Raw genomic sequence first — 27,023 nt, 5'->3', positions numbered from 1 at the left:
AAGTACATCTTCTGTCAGAGGATCTAGATAAAACCTAGTATGATAAGGTGACTNTTATACCTGTTAATTCCGTTTGTACCACGGTAGCATGCACATCCATTGACCACTGATATCGGATATGCAGGGATCTAGGATAAATTCCACATCCTGCACCTTCCCTCTTTTTTAATCCGTCCGTCAAGACGTTGATGACATCCTCGTCGGCGGTCTGCTATGCAAACTGAGGAGAAATACTATCAGTAGTAGTGCAGAAGGGGCATCTTCCTGACTACCCCATTCCATAGGCGACTCCTAACTTCTCCACATCCTACATCCAGTTTGAAACCAACGTTCTTGAGGCCAAATCCAAAGATAAATATTAAGAGGTGACAGATAAAAATTACCTCCATTGCAATGGTCAGTGTTCGCATAGCTCCAGTTATACTCAGACAGGCAATCCTTTGTACCTGGCTGAGTTATTGCTTAGCTATCGTCTGCTGGACTTTCGGCCACCAGACACCAGCCCCATAGGCTAACATTGGTCTCAAAATGGCACATGACCATTTTTAGTTTCATTCCCCGGGTCTTACCAACGGCCCCCAATAGGAAGATATTGACATTCGAATACGCAAGCTTGTATAAATTATTATCATTACCTTTATCATGTTATAAGAAAAAAGTGTTACGCAAAGATAGCCAATCAGTCCACCAATCTATCTCAGTCTATCAACCTCTCGATACTGATGAACTACTACAAATGATGTTCCACTAATTTAGGGCCAAATGGTCCAAAATGGTATTTGGTGGATGACATTTGTTTTTTAAGCATTAATTTTGTTACATCTATGAAAATCTCTATCTAATTAAAGTGTCATATATCTTCCTATCGGGAATAAATGCGTATAATAACCTTAACAAAATCGTCAATTGATTATTGGATACACAAATGGCTTCAAAAGAGCGTTGAAAATGGATTACAAAGTTGCAAGCGTAGGATTAGCTACATACATATATGTAAATTTTGGTACCTATGTACTACCTTTCATACAGAAATCTATGCTATCGAGATGTATGTATTGAGGCTGGTAATCTACATGTAAATGTACATTTTTTGCGGACAGTTAAGAAGCTCTTGGATATTACCGGTGTAATTGAAGAACTATCAAAAAACTGTGGGATGGTTTAAAAATAATAACAGAGTAACTTTGGTTTGTATACTTAGTCAGGTCTCCCAGAGAATGAAACTATAGTCTACGTAGCTGGAAAGGATGCTGCCTCGAACTTTATAGAATCAAAATCAACTATTAGTAGGTACTAATAGCTTCTGTCAAATCAGTCCTCCAGAGTAGGATGCGAGAAAAAACTGGTAAAAGCTGCCAATATTGCTTAATGGAGGATGTTTATAACAGACCCATCAAGAAAGGAGACCCAAAAACCTTTTGGTATTGTTGTTTAACTGACACAAGCGTAGAGGTTAGGTACATATCCGTTATGCTTAGAGAGTGAGGAAATATCAGATCACTTCTTGTGTATCTACATATAGGAGAATATACAAAGTACATCTTCTGTCAGCGGATCTAGATAAAACCTAGTATGATAAGGTGACTGGTTTTATCAGGTTTAACCTTTTGGGTGAAATATGATTTTAAGGGTGAACCACAACAGACCACACGGTCAATGTGGAAAGCTAGTTTTTAGCCTACCCATGAGCAACCTAAACCAACCTATACCATTGCAATCCCAAAAAAGTATGTTCTATTTAAATAGGACATAATATATAAAATGTTCCATTCAAAATATCATAAGTTTAGATGGTCATATGCCTTTTGAAGAAACATATGCAGAATTCAGTGTCATCATAAAACATTTCTAGTTGATGCCTACAACTTTCTTAATTAACATTAACAAAAATAAGAAAATATATTGTGGGGTGATATTTATAATACATAATCATACTATTTTAAGTATGAGTTTACATTTCTTTATGCATGGATAGTGCACAGACAAAATTTATTATCTTATTCAAGAATACATTTAGTTGTTATATTCAGATGGATCATAAACTCGTTCTTCATTTAAGGTTTATTCATTTAAGTGAAATAATTTTACTTAATTTAGAATTATAATATATTTATGCTCTTGACTAAAGAAAGCGTTTATTATTTAAAAGGTCCACTAAATAAACATATCCTCAATTCAACATAATATATTTTCTAAAAATTTGTCATAAACATATATTCTTATAGCTTTTAACTATGACGAAACCTATTGATTTCAAACATAAACGTTAAGCACTAGTTTTTTCCTTGTAATACCAAATGACTAATTTAAAATATTTTAATACACGCACCTGGTTGTCCTTATGTGAAGAAGTACAGTTTTCCACTCTTTGCTTATCCCAAAAAGCATCCGGTCTCAGCACTATCAGCTGCGCCAATTCTTCCGTACCGCAAACTGTACAGACTTGACGAATACACGATCTAGCCACTTTCCAAGGTCCTTTCCTTGCGTCTATTATTACAGTTATGCCTTTCGTTCGACTTGTTTTGCTGAAAGAAAAAAAAATATATAGTAATTACATGCAATGCATGCAATTTTAAATCTAATGGTGTATGATTGGGTGTATGTTACATAAAATATAATCAATTAAAATTGAGGAGTAGATATAATAGAAATTAAAGCAATAAAAATATGTCAGGTGCGATTCCATAGATAGATTGTTACACAATTTATATAAGTATACCTGTATCTAATATGAAAATTTTCAATTAATTCTTAAAATATTTTTCGACTTCAATTTTAAGTGCCTATACTTTTTTTTTCGTAGAATGTCTTCTAACTTTATGATCATCAATTTGTATGTTATGTTTTTAATGCATCGCTTATCTAATAACTTTTTTTCTTCGATTATAAATTTTTGTTAGTATCTTTTGTTTTGAATATAAAATTAAAAAACTGATTGATCTTAACCGCCCTGTAAGAAGCACGAAATAATGTGTAAATTTTGGTTACTTATTCCACGTAAATTGAGGCAGTTCTAACCTTTACCTAAATAGGTCATTATTCGTATGCGTTGTTGCGAGAGTTGACGCGAATTTTATTAATACATTCTAACAGATTTCCAATAACATTAAGTAAACCAGTTTTTATTTGCTGTAGGCAGACATCTGTATTACGAATTGTAACGGTGTATTTATTGACTGACAAATAAATTTTGTGTCGAATACGTTTAGAAAGCCTTTCATGGGTAGGGCCGTTGCTAATTACTCATCTTGATGTAAATTATAATACCCTGCCCTGTCCTGTTATTCTTAATTCTTGTCTGTCGATTATCAAAGCGAAAGTTGTTCCGTGTAGAATTTTTTGTTTTGGCCAAAATGATATATTAAATTTTTCTTAATTGAAAATGGTATCTAAAAGCATATATAAGGTATCATTACATACCAGTAAATGTTTAAATTTTAGTTAAAATCAATATAAAACTTGCCTTTGTTGTAGAACATAGCCAACTGCTATAAAAACATAAAAAACCGAAAACAACAGAAAAGCTATGCAAATGATATAAATCTATTTGTATCATTTAAATAATAGATGAATTTGAAATATAAAAAGAAATGCCAGCGAAATTTTAATTAAGCGCACCCTGAATATTATAAAAATTAACTTGTAATAACGGAAAGCTTCGCTGCATCACGCAATACGGAAGTATTTTTTCAGTTATTATCCTCGTGTGAAAATTTCTAATCAGTAATTTTGTGGTTTCAATATAATAATATAATTTATTCTCCATTAGGTACTTCCCGTTTAAAAGTTATAAGCAATATCGTCCTAAATAGACCAGGGTCGAGAATTTTTGAAACCAAAAAAAATTATAGTAGGATGAAACCCATTGGAAAGAAAGAGAATATAACAGAAATGAAAGGAAAAATAATTTACGGGCGATCTGAGGTCGGGTNACTCACCCCCTTCCCCTTCCCGACCTCAGATCGCCCGTAAATTATTTTTCTTTTCATTTCTGTTATATTCTCTTCCTTTTCCAATGGGTTTCATCCTACTATAATTTTTGTTCACTTTTTACCATTTTTGAAGGCTTAAGCACTGGTCAAAAAGAGTCTCAAATAATACCACCTAAAAATCACATCAAGTAATTAGGAAGGATCAAGTAGTCGTCGGAAAATAATTGAATGTTAAAAAAAGAGATATTTTTAATAGGAAAAAAATTTGGGTAAGTTTCTGGAAAAAATATAATTGATGATGTCATTAGTGGTTTCTGTCAAGTCCCAAAGATAATACTTTCGATTGAAAATGGAGCTTACCTCATCCCATTTAACACCACGTGTTTCAAATTTTATTTAAATTTTTTGTATCTTCACAGAACGCCCATACTATCGAGTTTTAGACACCCTGTACAATAGCGCTCAAACTAAATTTACCCTACTATAACCAAGAAATTGTTTCAAGCAAATTTCAAGTTACAAACGTTTTTATAAAACATTTCTTTCAATTTTGTTCATTAAAGAATTAAAGACCAGCCACGGGCTGTTTTCTCTCACTGTATATTAAAATCGAAATGAGCCTAATGGCATGGCTGAAGTGGGTAGGTATAATCACAGAAACGACCGCGAAGTTTTATATAAAGTATGGAAACAGCAAAACCATTATTTAAATTATATCCTCCAACCAATGTAAATATGCCTACGACATTGAGATATGCATATGTAATGTTCATAAATTGCCTAATATTAAAAAAAATCTATATTACATTTATTATTTCCCTTTTTAAAACTTGGTATTTCATTTTGCTACTGCGAATTATCAATTTTTATTTTGATTCTTTTAGTAAGTATAAAAATATATAGCGTTTTGTCTCCATTCTTTGCAGGTAAATGTAAGCACACCACATGATTCTGTAACGCTTTATTAACATAATCCTTCAGTGAATAATAATCCGATTTTCTCAAAACGTTCTTATTCAAATACTCAAATTTATGGATATGGTCTGTCTGTAATAATCCTTGACTCGAATTTAATATTTACTGGGATAAAAATAGTTTAGCAAAGAACAAGATTATGAAACATGAAGACATAGTGATTAATACGTTCTTATAGTATATTATTTCTCAACCTCAGTGTCTGTAATGCTAAGTCATGTGTGGTATAATTTTTAAGTTATGAAAAAATTCTTGTAACAGTCAAGGAATCACTGTAATTTATTTAAGTGTGAAAGGAAAGAGTATAATCATTTCCTACAGATAAGAAAAATGCGATCATCATATTGAACAGAACATATTATATTGCCACAGTGGAGAACCTACTACATGATCTGGTGTATAGAAATGGAGACAATTAAAAAAAGCGATCTGAGCCTCAAGGTACTACAGATTTTAAGTGATTTAAGAACACTCCAACTGTATTGCATTTCAGAGTTCTATAAAACAAAGGTACCACTCTAATTAAGAGTGAGTGTAGCTGGGTCAGACAATATCCTAGTGAATTTTGACTTAAGATATTTTTGGAAGAATAGAAGACAAGGATTCAGTAGAATTAGCAAAATTGTGCACCAAATGAACATAATATTAGTACCATCCATAGCATCCCCACAAAGTTAGAACCAAGCTTTCTCAGGAAGAGCTGCAAGAGCAATGTGTTTTAATCAGAGAGACACCTAAAGAATAGCATCATAGAGTATTTAGGAACACATGACACTCAGTAGACTGAGACGAAAGGTTTTGGCCAAGACTAACAGTAAAAATCCAGAAGAATCTAAACAATTTCAACCAAGACGAGGGCTTAAGGCTCGTCTGTTACAAAATAATATTGCCAATAACGTTATTCGACGTGTTACCGAAAATTTAATGAAAAGCAACAACAAATCTAATATATCTTTAAACATTTTATTACACGTGAACACTAAAAGTTATTAAGAAGTGATGGAAACATATGCCAGTAAATATGTTTCTATAACATGTTATTAAATGAACGACTGATACATAAATAATCAAGAATAGGAATGTCACAGGCCAGTGACTCTAAACGGAACAGATCGTCATGGACCTGTGCACACAATAAATGTAAATACAAACCAGATAACTTAAGCATTTTTTCTGAAGAAGATATATATGTCTCTCAAGACCCACGAAGTCTAAACTGACAATATGGTAATCAGCCCGTTAATTTTCCGACCAACAAATTGTAGGATTATTTTTTGTCTGTTTTATTAGTATTCCTCAAAAATTTCAAAATTCTCCTTACATTTCATATCTTATTACGTGGCTAAGTCAGCATTGTCAACAACGACCAGTGGTAACGGCTAGTCCAAATCTTTGTGAATCTAAATTCCTTAAATTTGACCGTAAGGAAGCACCAATGCAAATATTTCATTCTGTTGACGAATCGCAAGCTGGAATTGTTTATGGGAATTACGAAAACAATTGTATTTATCTTTGCAGTTTGCTAGCAAAATTGCCCACATTATGCTCAAATGCTATGCCATATTTTACATCTATTTTTACTACTGAATATGAAGCAAAATGGGAAATGTTCCTATTCTAACTGAATAGATTTAAGTTGATAACGTAAAATTATTTAAAATAAGATTACCTGAAAAGGGAAAGTAGGTATTGAAGCGAAAGGACTATATCGAGTGGAGGAGAGTCAGCTGGAATCGTGACTAACAACAGAGGGCGTTCTTCTTTATCACGACCACCTGGAATAACTACCGTTCGTCCTAACAGGCATGATGCATCTAGTCTGAATTCCATAGCCTGAAAGAAAATTCAAATATTAAATGGATGTTTGCCATATGTACGTGTTAGTTTTAGCAGCAGCATATTATTAGATTCAGTGGTAACTTTCGTGCAATATTTTTCAATATAATTTTTCGTTTGTACGTGTGCATAAGTATACATATGTGGTATATTAGTGCATAGCACAATAGCTCCGTTATTATTCGAAATACAAAGATATTATGTTCAATAACTAGTAGTTAGTGGGGATAAAAAAATAATCTATATTTGACAGTTTCAAGGTCCCACGATTTTTAAAGGGAAGTGTCGTGTATATGCATTTTGGCAAGTTCCTATATATCAGTATATCTTGCAAACTAATTCTCGTAACCTCTGTACTGAAGGAGATTTTAAACTGGTTTTTAGTTAAAATGAATCGATTTAACTGCATGCAGAAAAGGTTCCTAATAACTGTGAATATAAAAGCTGATAAATAGGAAGGAAAGCGAAAGCGTAAAGTTTTTGTTTGCTTGCTACAGTAACTACTATAATGGTACACCCCATATGAATCTCATTTTCATTCATGAATAATGAATGACTTGCTTTAATGATGCCATGAGTAGGTACCTACTATGCAGATGATTATTCGGTCCGCTCTGCTACGAATACGACGTTTCTTGACGTGAATTAAATACGAATGGTTTAATATTCAGTATTGTTATTGATAACATGTTTTTCGTTTTTATAAATTGAATACATACAGTCTTTAGAGATTTCAGATATTGGGTTTAAAACCAATTGACAAAATAAGTTAATCAAAATAACTGCATCTGAATAGTACCATTAATTCAGATTATAGTTTATGAAAACTTCCTAATGCAAGGGTCCTACTAGGAGGAAGAAGTCCACCTGCCTTAATTCTTTTTCAAGTTATACTCGTAGCAATATCAGATGGAAGAGTTATCAAACCTTGATTTTTCAGTTAAAAAATCCTACAGTTAAAATTGTCACTGTGTTCGAAAGGAGAATACTAATAAATTAATTTGCAATTCAATATATTAAGTACATATGAATTTTTACGCTGATATTTTAATTTAATGTTGCAAATAATCTTAATTATATGGAATTCTTTGGCGCCGTTTCATTATATAAAATTGAAATATGCATAATATGGAAATATGTACACAATTAATTCAATTGCACCGACTTAATTGACCATTTCTATCTTTAGATGGAGACTAATTACTTATTTTCAGAGAAATACTGTTATGTAACTAATGGTAAAAAATATTTCAAGAGTAAGGCTTTGGATTTCAGGAAGTATGTTGCTCTATCAACTTAAAGACAGTACTTATCAACAATATTATATTTATAATGTATTGCAAATAGTTTTATCGTATATAGGACGCACTAGAACCATTGTAATATCATTAATAATTCGGTTATAAGATTGTACACCAACAAAAAACGTAACACAAAAATGTCTACATTTCGCTTTTATTTTCATTCAAAACTAATTTGTGTTATTGTTTCTTGTTTTGAAAAATGAACTATGTCTTCAGGAATCTTTAATTTTTCACCCAGACAGCGCTTATACAGACAAAAACTGTTCAGTCGGTTTAGAAGATAAACATTTTGCAATAATATCTAACCATTCGTTCATTTGTGGTATTTTTTTGTAGTAACAGAACTTCACTAGTGACAAAATTTCTATTAAGAACCTTCCAAGACGTTCGGTCTCTAATAAAGTTGATTTAATTAAACAGTAAATTGTTTGGCATCATTCATTATCAAATTACTGTCATATTATTTAAGAAATTCAGTAGCGATATTGATTTTTCCTTTAAATGGATTCATCCTTTAAAGAAAAGATAAATATTTAATTAATTTCGGATAAAGTGAAAGTTGATTGGTTGGATTGAAACCGGATAAGATAGAGCATAGCACTATGTCTCTGTGATCCAACGGTATTGTATCCATGCACCACAGCTTGTGTCCACGGGTCAAACTGTCCACATAATATAGTGGACACATGCCTTTCAACGTGTTCGATGTTGTTAATTTAAATACCAATCACACGTTCATCAACCATAAAGAATAACATTTCTACCTAACAGATTCAGTAGAGTCTATAAAAATTTTATTGCGAACGTTATTCAAAAGTATTTACATGGATTTGTTTCGAAGGACAAGTACCTAGATTAGTAATTTGATACGGTGAAACAAACCTTTAATAAAGAACGTTGTAAATAGTAACATTTTTTGACAATACCAATGGGCTAAAGGGCATCTTTTAGACCACAGAGGGGATTAAAAGGGACTTTGGTACAAAATTTTTCCTGAAATAATCCGCATTAATTATTATTAATTAAAATTTTTATGTAGTGGTGATCACATTTATCGCTTATGTCAATAAGAGAAGTGATAAATGTAGGTTTCTTTCACATTAATTATATCTGCCGGATTAAATGATTTAAATAATACCACCAACCGGAAGTAAACGAGCGTACAAAACATTTATCTAGGTTAGTTTGGATTTAGGTCATTATTAGACTTTGTGTATATATGTTAGATTACGATTGATACTGACCAATTGTTGTATGGATTAATGTAGATTGTCGTGAAATAAATTCTACAAGGGATCTTCATCAACGTCAGATGGACTTTCTGAATCTGGAGAACGTTCATGTCAAAATGGCTCTTTTTGAAGCGAGGACACCATTTTTATACTTTCGAAATGGTCTTTCCCCAATGCGTTCTATCCGTAAGCGGCATAAATGGTTCAAGCAGCATAAGATGCTTTAAGTCCTCTTTTGGACTGAAACAGAAGGATACGTCGGAAATGTTCGTTTATGACACTCCATTTTCTTTTGCAAACAGTTTACACAATATTTTCACAAATTAGTGTGTATATAACACAACTTTGACGTATTTACAATTAATTTCCAAGACACTCTTTCCATGGAAATCAATTATGTTATGACTCTATATAACGAGCGTTCAAATAAAAACGTGGTCGAAGTTGGCTCTGACACATTGGACTTAGGGCGTAGCTTATAGCGACCAACTTAACCTCATTTCTCAACGAGCTGTATAGCAGCTGTCAGTTTCAATAACAAAGCGGCGATACAGCGCTTTGACAGATGACGTTTAAGTTCATTTGCTATACGCTACGCCCTACGTTCAAATTTTCAGAACCAACTTGACACGTTTTTATTTGAACGCTCGTTATATCGCAATTTAATGGGTTAATTTTGTATAATTTTGTATTACCATACATGATGAATGTAATATTTTAATTGATTATATAAATTAATGATATACAAATAATTTTTTTACACCCAACGACTTATAAGCACCTACGTAACTTATTTCTTAGAATATCATATTGCATTTATTCTGTTATTAAGAAAATAAATAGCATGCCATTAACTTATTGCAGTATAATTTTATGCAAACGAACTATGAAAGAAAAGCAACTCCCATGTATTAAATATTTATCACTTTACGACGCCATAGATCAGATAACTTTAATTGAGGTACGAAGAGAATTAATTGATCTTGGGGATTGAAAAGACGCGTTAATTTGTACGCGCATTGTTAAACAACAATATTGTAACTATATTCATATCATATTCAATAAATAAATACAAATGACGAGTATTATATCAATAATAATAACAGAAAGCTTTCGAGATGTTAAATGCGACTACTGGAGAGAAAATAGTTTAATGTTGAATTACATTAACTAAAAATAACAATGATTACAATGAAAATGACATTTTGTAACTATTTAGAGGTAATTTTCATATAAACTACTAGTTGCACGCAAAATAATAAAATAGAACAGACATAGGAAAATATAATGCAGATCTATGTAGAATTATAAAACAACTGAAATTTTTCTATCAGCTCATAAATATGCTTAATTATATAAACTATATATTTAACACATTCTTTAATGGTAGGACAAGCGTAGAATTTAGAGATGAAAGCAGATTTATCCAAATAAATAGTTACTTTTCAAATCATTAATTGAAATGTAGCTCAACTAAATATTTAGGAAAACTTTTTTTTTATGTAAATTTCACTGGTATCAAGTTTATGTACTTTTTTAACCTCTTTCTTTGTAATTTTACATTGACTATAATTATTTTCTTTTTCTTTAGCATATTTTATTTCATATTATGGTAAATATATTCGAAAATTTATTACTTATTAAATCCAGAATATAAAGGATTCTAGATACTATCTTTGTCAATATACATAAGTAGTATATAGCCATATTAAAAAAAATAACTTTTAAAATTTATTTTAATAAAAATACGTCGTTTACGCTTTTAGAAGCTAATACAGATTCAAGGGGACATTGTTCTGGAATCCGAAAATCCTCCTTTTGCAAACCAACAAATGGAATTACTTGCGGGGTGGTAAGTTCATTTGAAATAGTCTAAAATGGCCCAATATATTCCCCCTTACGATTAAAAAAATACAGTAACTGAAAAGATATATCAAACGATTGCCTCATCAACAACAACATTTTTTCATAAAAAAGTCACATGAGGGTTATTTCGAATGAGTTCACCATTATACCAAATAAGTCAGTAATTTTATATTTATTTGTTGCATTTGTTGAAACACAAAAAAGTATTATTAAATAAAAAAAATATAATTATCTTTTCATGAAGTTCTAAATCGAGATCTTAGACTTAACATGGCAAATTTGATTTAAAAAATAGTGAATTACAAAACATTAGTTCATAAAAAAATGAATTTGAAGTGCAAAATCTGTATGAAAGACGATCCTTGGTTTTTCACCTATTGCAGCTCTTTTTATTTATTTAGAAATAGTCTATACACAAACCATAGTTTACTGGAGTTGCAGAATTCAAAAATTTATAGATGTTTTGGAAAATATTAGACAATTACTGATTTCTCGTAATAGTAAGTAATCTATTTATTGATAAGATAAATAAAACATAAAAGGACTCGAAGGTTTCATTAATTAGGACTATTCTGAAGCAAATATCAGTTGGTTTTTATTAAAACTCAGTATAACCAAAGGGTCTAGATTGTTTAGTAACTTATTTTATAAAAAAATGTAATAGAAAAGAGACTGAGCTTGGTTCTCTTTCTCTAAATTTTTAGACTGCATTATTGTAGCGCCTTTTTCACAGCATACCTGAAATATTTACACAACGAATCGACATTGCACTTCAAGGACGAATAGCAGATATCGACTTTATTGGTACTTTGATCTATAATAGTACCGTAGTGTCTACCACAGCTATCAGAAAACAACATTCGCAGAGTACGAGAAAGGACTTTTGTAATTATATTAACACCCATCTGAAAGCGTGGGTAAACAAACGATTCTGGTTAGTCTCATCTCCTAAAGAAGTTCTTGACATCGATTTTCAATCGGCCTAGGCGGGCCGTAGGTAAATGACACTGGATAGCTGAGTTAAAAAAATGCTAGCCAACACCGGTTTTAAAATTTTTACTTCAATGAACGAATCCATTCAAGATTTTCAAGGCCGTGTCAAATAGCATTACGCAAGTCATTTAAAAAACTTATTTACCTGATGCAAACAGCGATAATAACTTCTTATGCAACAGCTTAACAAGTTACTTTTGCAAAACTACGAATTTGTTTTAATACAATGTATTGTACTACTTAAATAACTTATTGTTTCTGTTTTCTTTTGAAAACTTATTTGATACCACTTAAACTAGGGAATATTGGCGCATGTGTCTGGATATTCTTTTACATTATGTTAGGTAGTTATGTATTTTATTGTCAAATCTATGTAATACTTTTAAAGAATAAACAAGTTTTGGATGATTTTGATATCTGGATGTGTCTCAGAAAGGTATCTGATATGTGACAAAGGAAAAACTAACTACTGGAAAATGTCAGAAGAGTAATAAACATAAATAATATTTAGAAGAAAACAGGAAATAAATTTGAAGATATCTACATATTCAAAATATTACACAGCTACACCCGGTTCTTTTTTCATTGTTTTCTGACTTCTTCAGATCGAGTCAGAATTTAGAAACATTTACAATTAAAAATGCAGATCTAAAATTTAGTTGCGTCCAGTATTCATTTAATTAAGTTCATTGGATAGTTAAAATGCATACAATACTTCTTTAATGATTTAATGATTCTAAGGTCGATAATCCTAGCTGCATGCCTTAATCAAACATATGAATCGTGAGAGAATAAGGGGACTCCCGTTAATCAACCATGCCGAATCATCTTTAATTAATATGATTAAGATTCAAGCTCACATTCATCAGAAAATTTTGCGTGTAATTTTGCAATTGAGGAGATGTATACGAATTATATCAAATTGCTTTTCTGTTATGAAAATGTCGGGATATTGAAAGTATTGTTATTTGAAAAATCTTACCATGTAGGGTTAATAGAAAAACCTGAGCTGTATTGAATATTTAGAGGTTACCTGTCAGTGCGAATTAATTCCCTGACAGTGGTGTGTAATAATAATTATCTGATATACAAAATCAATTCAACCAATATAAAAAATGTAAATAAGATGGTATTTTTGTAAAAAAAAGTTATGGATTAGTCTATAAAAAAATCGAATTTTTACTACCAGTAACGTCGGTGACAATATTTTTAACAGTAAGGCGATGTTTCGCATTGTATTAGCTATGTCCTGGCAAATGTTAGTGCAGCTCTCTCGGTTTAGAAAATACAATACCCATGTATGTTTTAGCCACGAAAATTGATTAATTCCAAATATTTCGAATTTTCACCACCAGTAACGGCAATGACAACATTTTTAATAGTAAGGCGATGTTTTGCATTGTATTATATTGTATATTAGTTGTTTATAATAATTAAGCCAGAAGAATAAATGTACCCGAACAAAAAAAATAATTTAATATCTAGTAGATATGTACATAATATGAAGTCGCTGATATCGTCATTTATCTCAATAATAAGACTCATAGCTTAGGTGCCTATCCTATTCAAGTTTGATTAAGTACTTTTGTAAATATAGATTGTATTGAATTCTTGTTTGCAATGCACTTGTGAAAAATAAAAATTCTGTTCAAAGCAGCCAGCGTAAATTATCCATTGTCCATTCGTCTTTGTTCATTGTCTTCGTACACTATGAATATTTATTTCGTTCATATAAGACTTGATTTGTTTTGTTAGCAATAAATAGATACACAATGCATTAATATGTGCAGTTAAAAATTGAAGGAATACAGAATTTATAAGAAAGTTTTTTAAGTGAGATTAATTTCCGATTAAAAGTTTAGGACACATTTAGAAATCAGTGTTATTTTTTTTATATGAACAAATAGTAATTTGGATACTTTGACGTATTATTTTTCGTATACACTGAATTAGTGTAAGACTTTGCTATATCTTGTCACACAAATTGTAAAATTCTAACCAAGTACTACAGTTAATTAAAATGCTGGTCCTGACTTGACACATACATGTGAATCTATTATACAAGTCAGTTTTGACATAATTTAACATTCATGTACAGTATGTTGATGCACAGTAGTTTGATATGTTAATTTTAGTATTTTGCAACTCAGGATATTGCCGTGGGAAAGTTGTACCTACTGACCAAAACATTGTTCCTAAAACATTAAAAACTGATAGTGGATAAATATGTTTCGGATAGATATATATTTGTATGAGCTTTATTATGAAAATAACTTGTGTTAATTATGAATGTAACAGACAACATCAGATTTCTTTTCTCCTTAAGATTCCGTTAAGCGCAATACCTGTTTATTTAGAACCTGTTAGCTTATATTTTTCATATTAAAGTTTTGTCAGTTCCGTTATAAAATTGTGAGTGAGAACCGCAGCTTTTACAGTACCTAGTGTGTATGAACTATTCGAAAGAGGCTACTAAATGATGAAAAAAGTGAGAAGTATCGGCTTTGAAACAGAGACCTATTGTGTAAGATATAATATACAGGGTGTTTTCAAAAGAAGTAGCACAAATGGTAGCAGTGAATCTACAGCTATAAAGAATACGTTTTACATAAGGACGACCTTAGTAAAATGTTTACCCCTAGGAGATACAGCCCCTCAATATTTCAAAAGAAAAAATCTGCAATAGCAGTTGCAATTTGAAAACCATAATAAGTATAATAGTAAAATTTGACACAAGTTTTCTACTAACTCGTGTCACTTCTCAAACTTTTTCAAAAATGTCTGTCCCTTGGAGGGGGTTGACATAAGCGTCTCCAAAGTTATTTTTTTGCTACTGAATATTCAAAAATATAAAAATCATATAGCCTAGTTTATTTCAAAACTTTTACCTCTTTCACTTTTGTGCTTTAAAACTAACCGCTTATTAACAAAAAAATTTAATTCATTATCATTCTCATTACAGCTCGCACGATTGCAATTAAGGCTATTTTTATGCAAAACGTGTTTTTTTAGCTGTAAATCCACCGGTACCATTTGTGCTACTTCTTTTGAAACACCCCGTATATTAGGGTGGAGCAAAACAAGCAAAAATAAAAAAATATATATCTCCTGTATCGTTAATCAATGACCCGATAGGAAAGCTTAATTCCTTCAAAAAAACAAAAATCTACAACTGTGAGGGTAGTTTACAAAAAACTTACATTTTTAGTTCTAAATTGTACCCGCAAAATTGAAGTAATTTCGTAACTTTTCATAAAAATACAATACTTTTAATTTATTCTTAGCCATATCTCGCGTATAAACGTATTACTTTGTAGTGAAATATTATTAATTGATTTTGAACAGATCCTGATTAAGCAATATTTTTACACTTATGACAAAAATTAATTTTTCAAGTTTGGAATTCAGAAAATAATATATTTTAATGTCTTGCCTAATTTAAATATATTTATTGTCCTTTAATTAATGTTAGTTTATTTAATATTTGTCTTTTAGTAGATTTCACTGAATTAAATATTTTAACTGCATGATTTATTCTCACATCGATATACTTTTCACATAGAGTCCTCACAAGTTCTTTTGAATATTTTTAAATATGTTCATATTCAAAAAGTTTTTTAATACATGACACTCTTGGCAAGTTTAAACTTGACACTGCATTTTTGGATATTTTCTTTTGTTAATAATAATACACTTCCCTTGAAAATGTAAAGAACATATTACAGACGATATCAATATTGTAGTAAAGATAGCAATATCGTCGTAAATAAAGTTCTTTCTGTAAGCCAAAAATTGATTTTTTTCTAAAATTCAAACCTAATGCGCCACCTTAATATATCGATTCATTTAGCTGAAATTTTACATGAACACTTCTAATTCTAGGTGTCATCGATTGATGGTACAGGAATCTTAAAATTTAAAACAAAAATTTTTCACTCCACCCTACTGTAGAATATATAATTAAATCTTTGGAATTTATTTATAGCACCTTTTAAGGTTACGTTACGGTAATTTTCTTTAATATGTACTTGTCAATTGTATGTGTAAATAAAGTTCCTACATTAGCATCGTCCTGCGGTTCAGGATAATGATATAAATAAGCAAATCAGTTGATATTGTTTTAGAGTATATCAAAATAGATATAAAATACGGGGTCATATATTTATATAATTTTTTTATGAACATACCTAGTTTATTTGTGAAGAAAAATAAGTGTGTGTGGCAAAAAGATGTACATAAATAAATAGAAAACAATTTTTGCAGTATTCTGCCATCCAATGTATTAACTCTACATTTAACTACAATGTTTTATAAATTTTGAAACACAAATATTTTTAATGGAGAAAATGTAACATTTTGCATAAGTAATAGCCAACTTTGAAAGAATCATCCAACTATGTGTGTAATTAAAAGTAACATATGAACGTGGTTCTGAAGCTCTGAATTCTAAATTTGCAGAAGTTAGAAGTATTATTGCATATTAATAAAATTATATTTTTCCTCTTCCTGCCTAATTATTTATCAACAGAAGAATTACACATTTGGAATTTTTACAATCTATGAGGAATTATTACTATTAAAAGTTTAATTATGTACTTAATATAACATATTTCATAAAGTCCATGTTTCCTTTTTGCTGAAACACCTTGTATCACACAAGGTGATTTATAAATATGTATCTGTTTGACCTAACTGTGGCCTTAAAATTTCACCACTCTGAGTTTCTACAAACAATCGCCGTATTCAAACTTTTACCAATTCCTTCCAGGCATATTTATTTTTTATAATTTTTGTATTTGCCTAAGGTCAACTGCAAAAACGTTATCATATTCAAAGATAAAATCTTCGAATTTCTGACCATGACAGTTTGTCCTTATTTAACATATTTGTGTCACTACTGAACTGTTCTATTTTTTGTTAAACTTTTTATACTTCAATGGCATATACATTTGGAAATTATCGAAGTTTCTTAGCGAAGAATGAAACCTAGATTTAATTTTGAAAAGAATTTACACACATTTGCTTTCTGATTGTAAGCAGATAAAATTTGTTTTAAGAGAAATTTTTAATTTTTAGCATCTGGTATGTAGGTATGTATATGTACATATGGTATGCACAACTGCTTCAAACATGATAGATAAGTAGACATAAATGTGTCACTAAGTGATAATAAAATCATGGTAATCTGGCAAAAAATATTTAGTCTTCAATTTTTTCAAGTTTGAAATTTAATTTTACACGGAAATTATTTTCCTAGCAATCATACACAAATCTGGGAAGTTACTAGAATATAAAATGAACTTAATAGTTTAATTGTTTAATGAAATATTTGTAAAATAAAATGTATAAGAATAATGTCATTCTGCACTAATCTAAATACAGGGTGTCCCATTCATGTCTCAAAAAAACTTGCGTGCAAGTTCCTTATGGAACACCCTGTTTTCGAAATACAGTGTGTTCAAGTTGTTACTTTTCAAATGGTTTTCCTTAATTATCTTTAAATCGGCTAAAGATGAAAATGTCAAAAAAAAAATGTGCAAACGGTTTCTTTCTGAAAAGCAGTGTCGCAGATACAGGTAACTGGAGGGGTACAAACGAAAAAAAAATTACACGTGCTACCGAATTTCGACAAGTATACCTTTTTTTTGTAGTATGCTTTAGAGTTTACAGAACCGTAATAAATTTTAACTTTTAACTTATTTTTTCCTCAACTTTAACATACAAGTCGTCTAAGAAAAAAAACTTTAATTGAACACAAGTTTTTTTGAATCATGAACGGGACACCCTGTATAATGGGCATGAAGAGTAATCCAATATATCCGTACTTCTGTCAAGGTTATTCTCACAGATTATTACAACATTATCTAAGCGTTTCCGTTAAAAGTCATCACATAACTTTTAAGTACAGTTTATTTATTAAAATTGCTTACTATGATTAAAATTTAAAATGTACAGGTTTTAGAAACAACAATGTTTTAATTAAGCGTATAACAATGTTACAACATATGTAAGAACAGAAACAGAGCCGCATTTTTAATTTTCGGAGACTTTCGCGTTAAAGTAAAGAATAGTTTTTCCTCTCTTGAAATTGTAAATATCCAACCACACAAATTGTTGGAAATTAATAATTTAAATTTGAAGCACCTAAATCACTAAAACCAAGATAATTGGACACCGAATAACCGGAAAGTGCTACAGTTATCATAATGTTTGAATTTTCAAAAGAAGCAGACAAAAAATGCACGTGTGCAACAAGATTTCAAGATTCAAATTCTAAAAATGTACGTCTCTTTGTTTTAGAAGAAGTCTCTCTCAGGTCCATAAGTGTTTCTAAATATTTGTTTGTAGACGTTGTAAGTTTTTCGCACTACCAATGCCGTTTAGATTTCATTTGCATACAGGGTGTATATAAATTAGTGAGAAGCCCTTACGCAAATATATATGAACGTATATTTGTTGAGAAAAAATCGGTTCTTCAGTATAACTTTTGAATAAATTTTTAACTTTATCTGTTTATTATACTAATTCGATTATACCTGAGACTGCCCATTTACACACATCCGTTTTTTTGAAAATTTATCTCTGCACAAACATTATTAAAAAACTGCTGTATAAATATTATCCTAGTCGTACTTTGCCAATAACATCATCAATTTAGAAATGTAATAATGAATCAACTGTAATTAATTAATACGATGCAATCATAACTTTCGTGTCACAGGAAAAGGTTAGGGACACAATTACATCCTGTATCACCACTAATTAATAACCGGAATATTTCATGGGTACTACCATCGTACTTGTAAAACTACCTAAAGTTGTCTCTGTCGCAAGATCCGGACTCAGAGTATGTCACGTCGGTCACGACCTATGTTACAGCATAATTTGTCATTAACATTTATGAAACGCACGTAAAATTAATTTTAATAAATATTTATGTATTATCTAATATCTATTTTGTTTGTTTTTGTATTCTAAAAAGGAAAATAACAGAAGTTTCTTTTAAATTTACATTTTTCCTTTAATTGGGCAGTATATTCTCATCATGATTTCAAATACCAAAACGAACAAACCAAGAAGCTTTGCTGTGTTAAATGAAGGATTTTGTGTTAATCCAATTGAATTAATTAGAATATATTCTAAGCTAAGGCCTCAAAATGTGCAGCATAAAAAGATCTTTTGCAATTTTCAAAATGGAAAATTCACACGTCAATGTGTTGGTATTAATAAGCTATCAAAAATTCCTAAGATTGTTGCGCGATTATTGGGCTTGACAGATTTTAATTTATATACAGGGCATGGCTTGCGATGCACATCTGCAACTCTCTTGGCCAATGCTGGAGGGGATATTACAACGTTCAAACACCACAGTGGATGGAAGTCATCTACCGTGGTAGAAGGTTATATAGAAAAGTCAATTTCCAGCAAAATGGGTGCAAACTCCTGAAGCAAGCACAAGTAAAGGGGAAATCTGTTCTATAAATTTACCACAATGACAAAATGATTCCAATAATCCTTTGGCATCAAAATACGGCTTTACCATAAATGTTAATGTTAATATTAATAAGTAGGTAGATTGTAAGTTTGTAGCATTTTAGATTATTTGTTGACTTATTACTGTTTCAAATTGGTTTTCTAATAAAAATTAGAAAATAAACCAAACATTTGTCTTTTTATGATTTCTATAAGTCACTAGTGGGTTATAAGTCACAACTTACTAGTGACTTAAGACTTATAACTCACTAGTGACTTTATAGGCCACACTATTCCTTTAAAACCAAAGAAATTATAGTATAATAATTATATACAAGTGTTGGATAAAAATACAAATATATATTTTTATACGGACGTGCTTACACAGAACACGTTGTAGAACAATATTATTTTCATTTTTTGAAATACTGTGTTCACTGTCAGTTACAAATATCCAGGAATTCATATTTTCTGTTCAAGTATCCCATAATTGTACACAAGAATTTAACTTACCATCTTTGCGGTCAACTCAAAATGAGAGGAAATACTTTAGCTCACGTGCACAAGGACACTCACATAGTTCTATTTTATGCAAATTGGCCTACATTTTCTAACATTACAAACCAATCCTTAATATATTATTTCCGCTAGAAATTCCACCAAGCAAATGGGTTTATAAAACTATATTACAATCAAACCACAGCGGAACGTTTGTTTTTTTTTATGTTTAATTTGAATTATGTCGTCTACATAGCCTGATTTACTTAATAATGTCCACTATCTCAGAAACTATAAAATATTTATACGTTTTAATCAAACAACCATAATTTGGAAGCACCAGAAAAATTCTAGTGGATGTAGGATATTGACTGTAAGAATTTATTTCTGATAACTATTTTTAGTTACAAAGTTATCAAGAAATGAAAAAAAGTATTGTTTTCATGCCATTTATATCATAATCTATAAATGTTACAAGAAAACTAAAGACATTGTCCGGAAAAACGCTTACACAAATTTAAATCGTAATGTTGTATGAATTGAAGTCCAAAACTAACTTTCAATGATATATGAAATATTTTTATAACTTTTTAAGAACTATGACACTCTTGTGGACAGAAATTGTCCTTCAAACCTGTTAGAAGCTTCATTAAATGACAGTAAGAGCGTTGATGAATTAGATGTCACATGCTTTATAGTTTTAAATTTATAATACATACATATATCAGTACATATCACTTTTTGATGATAGATTGGTACGAAAATCGATAATTAGTATTTGAATTGAATGAAACTTTGGAAAGAATAGTGAAATTAACACGAATACAGGTCCATGTATTTACCTACCTGAGAAAACAAGAAGAATATCCAAAATTGTCCTTCCAGAATCACATTCTGCACTAGCACCAACTAATGCACCAGAACGCACGTGATACCTTCATGGGTACCGTCATGGTACTGGCATACCGGTGCTAGGAAAGTTGTCTCTTGTGCAGGATCCGAGCCCAGAGTGTGTCACGGCGGTCACGACGTGTTGTCTCAGTGCTTGCAGCCACTGTTGCGCCCGTCATTATATTTGCCATTGCTTTCTGGGTTTGTCCTTTAGCCGGACTGCTTACTTTTCCAGTTCACTGGTCCCAGATTCATTCCTGCAAGATTTTTTATGGCTTTAATCGGCGTTTGTTTACCTTCGCATCTGGAGGAAATGGTTGTCGCGACTGAAACAAATGAAAAGATCCCTTATTAATTTACGGATTCGGCGGACGAGAATTGATTATTTATTTAGAATGGCGTGTTTTCACTGATGAAAAAATAATCATTTCTACCCAATTTAGGTAAGTATCAAATATGCAGATATTAATTTATGGAACTATAGAACTATAGAGAGAGTTATACAGGGTAAGTCAGAAAGAATGGGTCAGTACTAAGCTGGAGATACTAGACACCGAAATATTATGTTTCAGCTTATCATGCATGATACGAATGTCTCTGAATATTAAACAAAATGTCCCTATTGTTTTTAAATGTATTCGCGGCTACTTGTTTTCTGCCGCAACTCCTCAATAGAATTAATTTCTTCACGATACACCACATCCTTCGAGTTTGACCATACTGAGAAGTCCAGAGGGTTCAACTTTGGACTTCTCGGTTTCCAACTAAATTCACTTCCACGGCCAATCCACCGATGAGGAAAATATTCATTTAAATACTGGCATACTGACAAGGCAAAATGTGGTGGCGCACCGTCGTGCATGAACTCATGCTGAAAATGTCTTTTTTACAGCATGCGGATTTTCGGAATCCCACAAATGATTGTTCTTCCAATTGAAAACTCCCCGTTTATTAAATGTCGCCTCACAGGTAAATAGAGACTTATTGAGAAAATCTGGGTTTTCCGTTTGCATATTTTGTACAAACTGAGCAAATTGTAGGCGAGCTGGTAAATCTTGAGCCAATAACTGCTGAACCGGAGTATAGTAATGGATGGAGCATTTCTTTTTTCAAAATTCTACATTTTCCGAAACACGAATTGAAATTGCCTCTTGTTCATCGACTGTGATAGATTTTGGAGTACCATGGTTACTTTTTGGTCGAAGAGATCCAGATTCGCCTAAGCGGTTGTAAAGGTTTCTGAATAGTTTATAATTAGGTTGCAATCTATTTGGGTACAATTGTACATATCTTCCATGTCCATTAAAATTAGCCTGAGCAAAAACACAAATCATATCCCGCATCTCAATGTTGGAAAAATTATTATGTCGTGGGATTTTTTGATAATTTTGCACGAAAAATAAATCACACGCACGCAAAATACGTTAATATTTATCGACATGAAAATTTTACACAAGCCTACTTAGAAAATATATACCACGAAATACATTGAAACTTTTAAATGCAAATAACTCAGAAACCGAAAAGTTAGGCGACCTAAACAAGAGGACATTTTTTATGTAGAATTGACGATCTTTTAGATTTTTAACTTTTTTAAGCTTAGCTCAACAGATAAAAAGATATGTTTAGATTTACCTAAATAATAGGGTGAAACTAGTGCCCTCTAGGAGCAACGTCGAAATAAGCTTCAAATTCGTAATTCTCACAACAAAAAATCCAACACTACCAATTTTCAGTCAAGATATATAAACTTTCTCAATTATTGAGAAATTTCAATAAAATTGAAACCTTGAACACCCTGTATTTTTAAACCTGCGACATTCGGTGTCTAGTATCTCCAGCTTAGTGTTGACCCATTCTTTCTGACTCACCCTGTATAAATAGCTTTGAATTAATACAGAATGTTTTGGATAATAAAATAACAATTATATGTATAGGTATTTAGGTTGCTGCATCAATTAGTTACTTAAGAATGAAATGACAGGTCTTTTTAGAAGACAGAAAATATTGTGAATTACATTTCGAAATAAAAGTTGATGAACAATCTGTGTGTGTAGACATACAGAATGCAAGCTTTTCATAAAAAAATGAGATAGCGACTTTATGTGAAACTCTTAAATTTTTCTTTGTAAAAAAATTGGCATCAATACGATAGTGATATTTTTAATAATAAAAGAAACCCTATCTACATCGCTTAGAAGAGAGCATGACATTGCTCCCCTTGGGGCTAATTTAAATATTTACAAGAATTGACAGATTCGAAATCCTGATAATGAAGGATTGATTCCTTGGAAGCATGCTGGATTATTAAAACTAAACTCTGTGTATTTCAGCAGAAATATGGTTTTTCTTTAATTGTCAATAAAGATAAAGTACCAGTTACCGGCCTTAGCCTTAGGTTTTCCAAGTAACCAAAACAAGAGAAATATTCGTATCATACTGCTGCATTAGTCCCAATAAAGTATCAGTTATGAATCTTATGTTCTTGACTAGATTTAGACTGATTCAATTTTAAACATTCCAAGGAAGAGACAACATCGGGTTTTATTATCTTATAAAGACAACAGCGTTTTGAACATTGTTTATCTAAAACTAAACTATTATTGTGTCCTCAATTTCAATTTCCGTTGTTTCTTATGTCCCGCACTAGAAATTTTTCATTGAATTTTATCCTCTATCGGCACATGTTTTTTTTTTTAATTTGGAATAGACTAATCTAAGCTCAAACTCATTAATACCCAATACTAGTACGTATGTCTCTCAAAGGAACTGTTCTTCAGTTCAATTGTTTTATTCACTTCTTTTAATTTTATTTTTTGCCAGATTTCGATTTAGAGTTGGATTTATGATATACTGCAACTTCTGCTTAATGTAAACTGTTGTTTAATTTCGCAACTTCCTTCCCTTGATTGATGATTTCATTGTATTAATAAAATTCAAGGTATTAATAAAAAATTTAATTTGGAGGTTCTATTATTTTCACTCAAGGAATCTGTATAATATTCGTAATGCAAATTAACCAAAAAAAAAAACACTGCAGAGATAATTTTAAATCAATCTGCAAATTCTTGTTTAACACTGTAATTTTTTTAAAGGGATCAACGACCTACCACAGAAAGTCTAAACCAGTCTGTAAATGAATTACGCGCTCTTACACAGAAATCTTTTAAGTTGAATCAGCTTTTTCACGCAGAAACAACTTGTAATATTGCATCTTCTCGAGATACTCCCTGTGTACGAATATCTTCCATTGCCAACAAAAAGAGAAGTTAACCAGACATGAGGTCAAGGTAGGGTGTACTACTTTCATGCCCTCTTAAAATCGCGCATGTTTTACTTACAATAACTACACAGCTTTGGCAACATATACTGCGATGTGTGTTGGGAAAGATTGGTGCCGCGGTACCGTTGGAAAGGCGCCTTCGGCGATGGCTTTTAGTGAAGAGGCATTCAATGTCGGACACTTCCTCCAACAATACTAACATGTTCTGTAGTTGAAATCTAGACATAATTGGTAAACAATTTTGTGTTCCATGCAACGAATCGCTACTTTTTTTTTGTCACGGTGTAAAAGCGCGAGCAGCGTGATTTGTTATCAGGAGATTCAGCAAAAATGCGACCGGAAAAGATCTCTTTATTATTTACTGAATACAAACGAATTTGAAAAGTGGGCGATATACACCAATGCTTTTTTTAATTAAACAACAAATGGTTCGAGTTTATTATAAATCATCACAGTGTGGCGATTTTGAACAAGCAGTTTGCGTACAATGCAGGAATAGTGTAACTAATTTAATATTCGTAAACATTAAAAAAAAAACGTTTGGCTACAATGGGTCAAATACGTATAAGCTACTAGTAATAATTTTTACTTCAGATATTGTATATAGGTGTTTATATCCTGTGAGTTTCTTCCAGTAATGATTCCTAAAGCATCCAATGATGATCTATTCATCTCGTTAGCTGTCTTGGATATGATAAAAAAATTATGCATAGAATGACAATTTTCTTGACTAAGGCAGATAGCATTTTAGTTATTTTTTGGTATTATAATTAATAAGACATTCAATGTAATCTCATTTGCTTCTTCTTTAGAAAATTGCCTGTTTTTTATCTTCTTTATGTTGATGTTAACAATATTAAAATAATAAAATCAAAGGAACGTTGGGAGGGGGTCATAAATAATGATGGAGAATACATCACTGATTAATCTACTGATAATTGTAGAGTTTAAAGAAAAAATTAAAGTTTAAATTAAAAAAAACACATTATTTATTTCCATAATATTTTTTGTCATAGCTTTTTTTTCAGTTCAATTTCGCACAATTATTATTAGCAAATTGTATCTAAGTACGAAAAGATTAAAAAGTGAAGTATTAATTTTCTTTTTGAAGTAATCCTAATCGCATTAAAAGCAAAATGCAAATTTACTTCTTCAGTAAATTATTCAGTAGCCATTACCCATAAATACCTTTCAATTACATGAGCATTAAATTAAAGTTTTGAGAGCACTATGCATTTAATCTACCTACAAAAAGCGATAATAAATTTTCTGTGTAATTAGAAGAAAATCTAAATTCAGTTCTAATATCAAAATAAAAAAATATATAGATATACATAGATAAATTTGCATATTTTTTCTACAAAATTTAAAAAATACGATAGCATGACTTCTTCATTTATTGTCATTCCTCTCCATTTTCACCTCTATTCGTTAAATTCAGCGAGCACTTTTTCATAATGTTCCCTGGATTTCGCTGGCAATAAATGGAAAATTAATTCTTGAGCTTCTTCAAAAACAGCCACAGGAACACAATTACTTTCATGCATTTTTACCAAATTCAGATAGAACTGTTTATTAAATAATTGATAATAAACGTACCATAGCAATCTGTAGGTGTAACAAAGACTACCATATTTCAATGAGTACTAGTAAGAAATGTCAAGTAGTACGAATATTTTTTTATTAAATTCCAATAATTCTGACTCCACAATTATGATTGTGACAGAGAACACTATATCAACGAGAAGCGACAGCAAGGCTTTTTGCGTTAACAGTTTTCTTATGCGCATGCGCGAATTGGGTTGTGTTGTTGTCAGTTGTCAATGGCTGTCAGAACCGCCAAATATAAATAGAAGAAACGAGTAATAGTTTTTTGGCGGCGGATAGTTGTGTTGTATAATATTAATTGATAGTGGATTTATTTGTATTGTATTTCGTTTCCATCTACAATTAGAACCAACTTGAAATCAATAAAATGCATGGTTATTATTGTGCTTTTCGCGATTGTTCATCCAAAACTGGTGAAAGATCAAAACTTTTGAGATTACGTAAGGATTAGAAAGGTAATTATTATTATTATTATTATTATTATTTTAAGTACCAAGCTATAAACTGTAAATCAGAAAAAAGTATTTTGATTTTTAAAATAATGTGGTATGTTCTCTTGTAATATGGTATTGCATAAGTATAGAGAATATCTTTAGGAGAATTTTTATTTTTGTTTGCAGTGCTGGAGTGTGGATAGAAACTTGCAATAGACTCGATTTATTGCCTAGGATTGTGGATGTCTATAAGAATTATAGGCTTTGTGAACACCATTTCGAAACCAAATATATTGGTAAAGGGAATGTAAGAATAACCTTATTGCCAAACGAAATACCTATATTGTCCCAAAGAAGTTATTGCATTGTCAGGTACCTATTTTTAAAAAACTATTTCAAATATTGCAGAAAAATATTATATCTGTTTAATAAAAATATTAGTTGTAAAACATCTTGTATTATTTTTTATACATATATTATATATAATTTGTCTACATTTTACCACAGTTATCCTTGTATTATATGAACATTGTTTGATACTGATGCAGTTCGTTCAGTGTACATCTATTCAAAAGTGTAACTTCTCTCAGTGTAAACGATTGTGTTTCTGTCAAATCGGTCGACTCTAGCGTGACCACAAAACATCAAAGGAACCGCCGATTCTGTCGCTTCTCGTTGGTATAGTGTTCTCTGGT

General features: G+C 31.0%; 1 protein-coding gene across 5 annotated transcripts in view; it reads right to left on the bottom strand.

Annotated features, from left to right (window-relative positions):
- LOC108913037 (titin) overlaps positions 1-21,139 on the bottom strand; it is a 164,038-nt gene extending 142,899 nt beyond the window's left edge. For all 5 annotated transcript variants that reach the window (XM_018718493.1, XM_018718495.1, XM_018718496.1 and 2 more), the window contains exons 1-3: positions 20,959-21,139; positions 6,580-6,743; positions 2,330-2,528 (exon numbers count right to left, since the gene is read on the bottom strand). In XM_018718493.1, the coding sequence (XP_018574009.1) occupies positions 2,330-2,528; positions 6,580-6,740 (360 nt within the window). In that variant the 5' untranslated portion in view covers positions 6,741-6,743; positions 20,959-21,139. The remainder of the gene's footprint in view (positions 1-2,329; positions 2,529-6,579; positions 6,744-20,958) is intronic.
- Positions 21,140-27,023: the final 5,884 nt, after the last annotated feature.

This window comes from Anoplophora glabripennis, unplaced genomic scaffold (genome assembly GCF_000390285.2).
Source record: "Anoplophora glabripennis isolate ALB-LARVAE unplaced genomic scaffold, Agla_2.0 scaffold485, whole genome shotgun sequence".
NCBI lineage: Eukaryota > Metazoa > Arthropoda > Insecta > Coleoptera > Cerambycidae > Anoplophora > Anoplophora glabripennis.
Note: the sequence above shows the minus strand (reverse complement) of the source record. Positions and strands in the feature narration are given on the sequence as shown.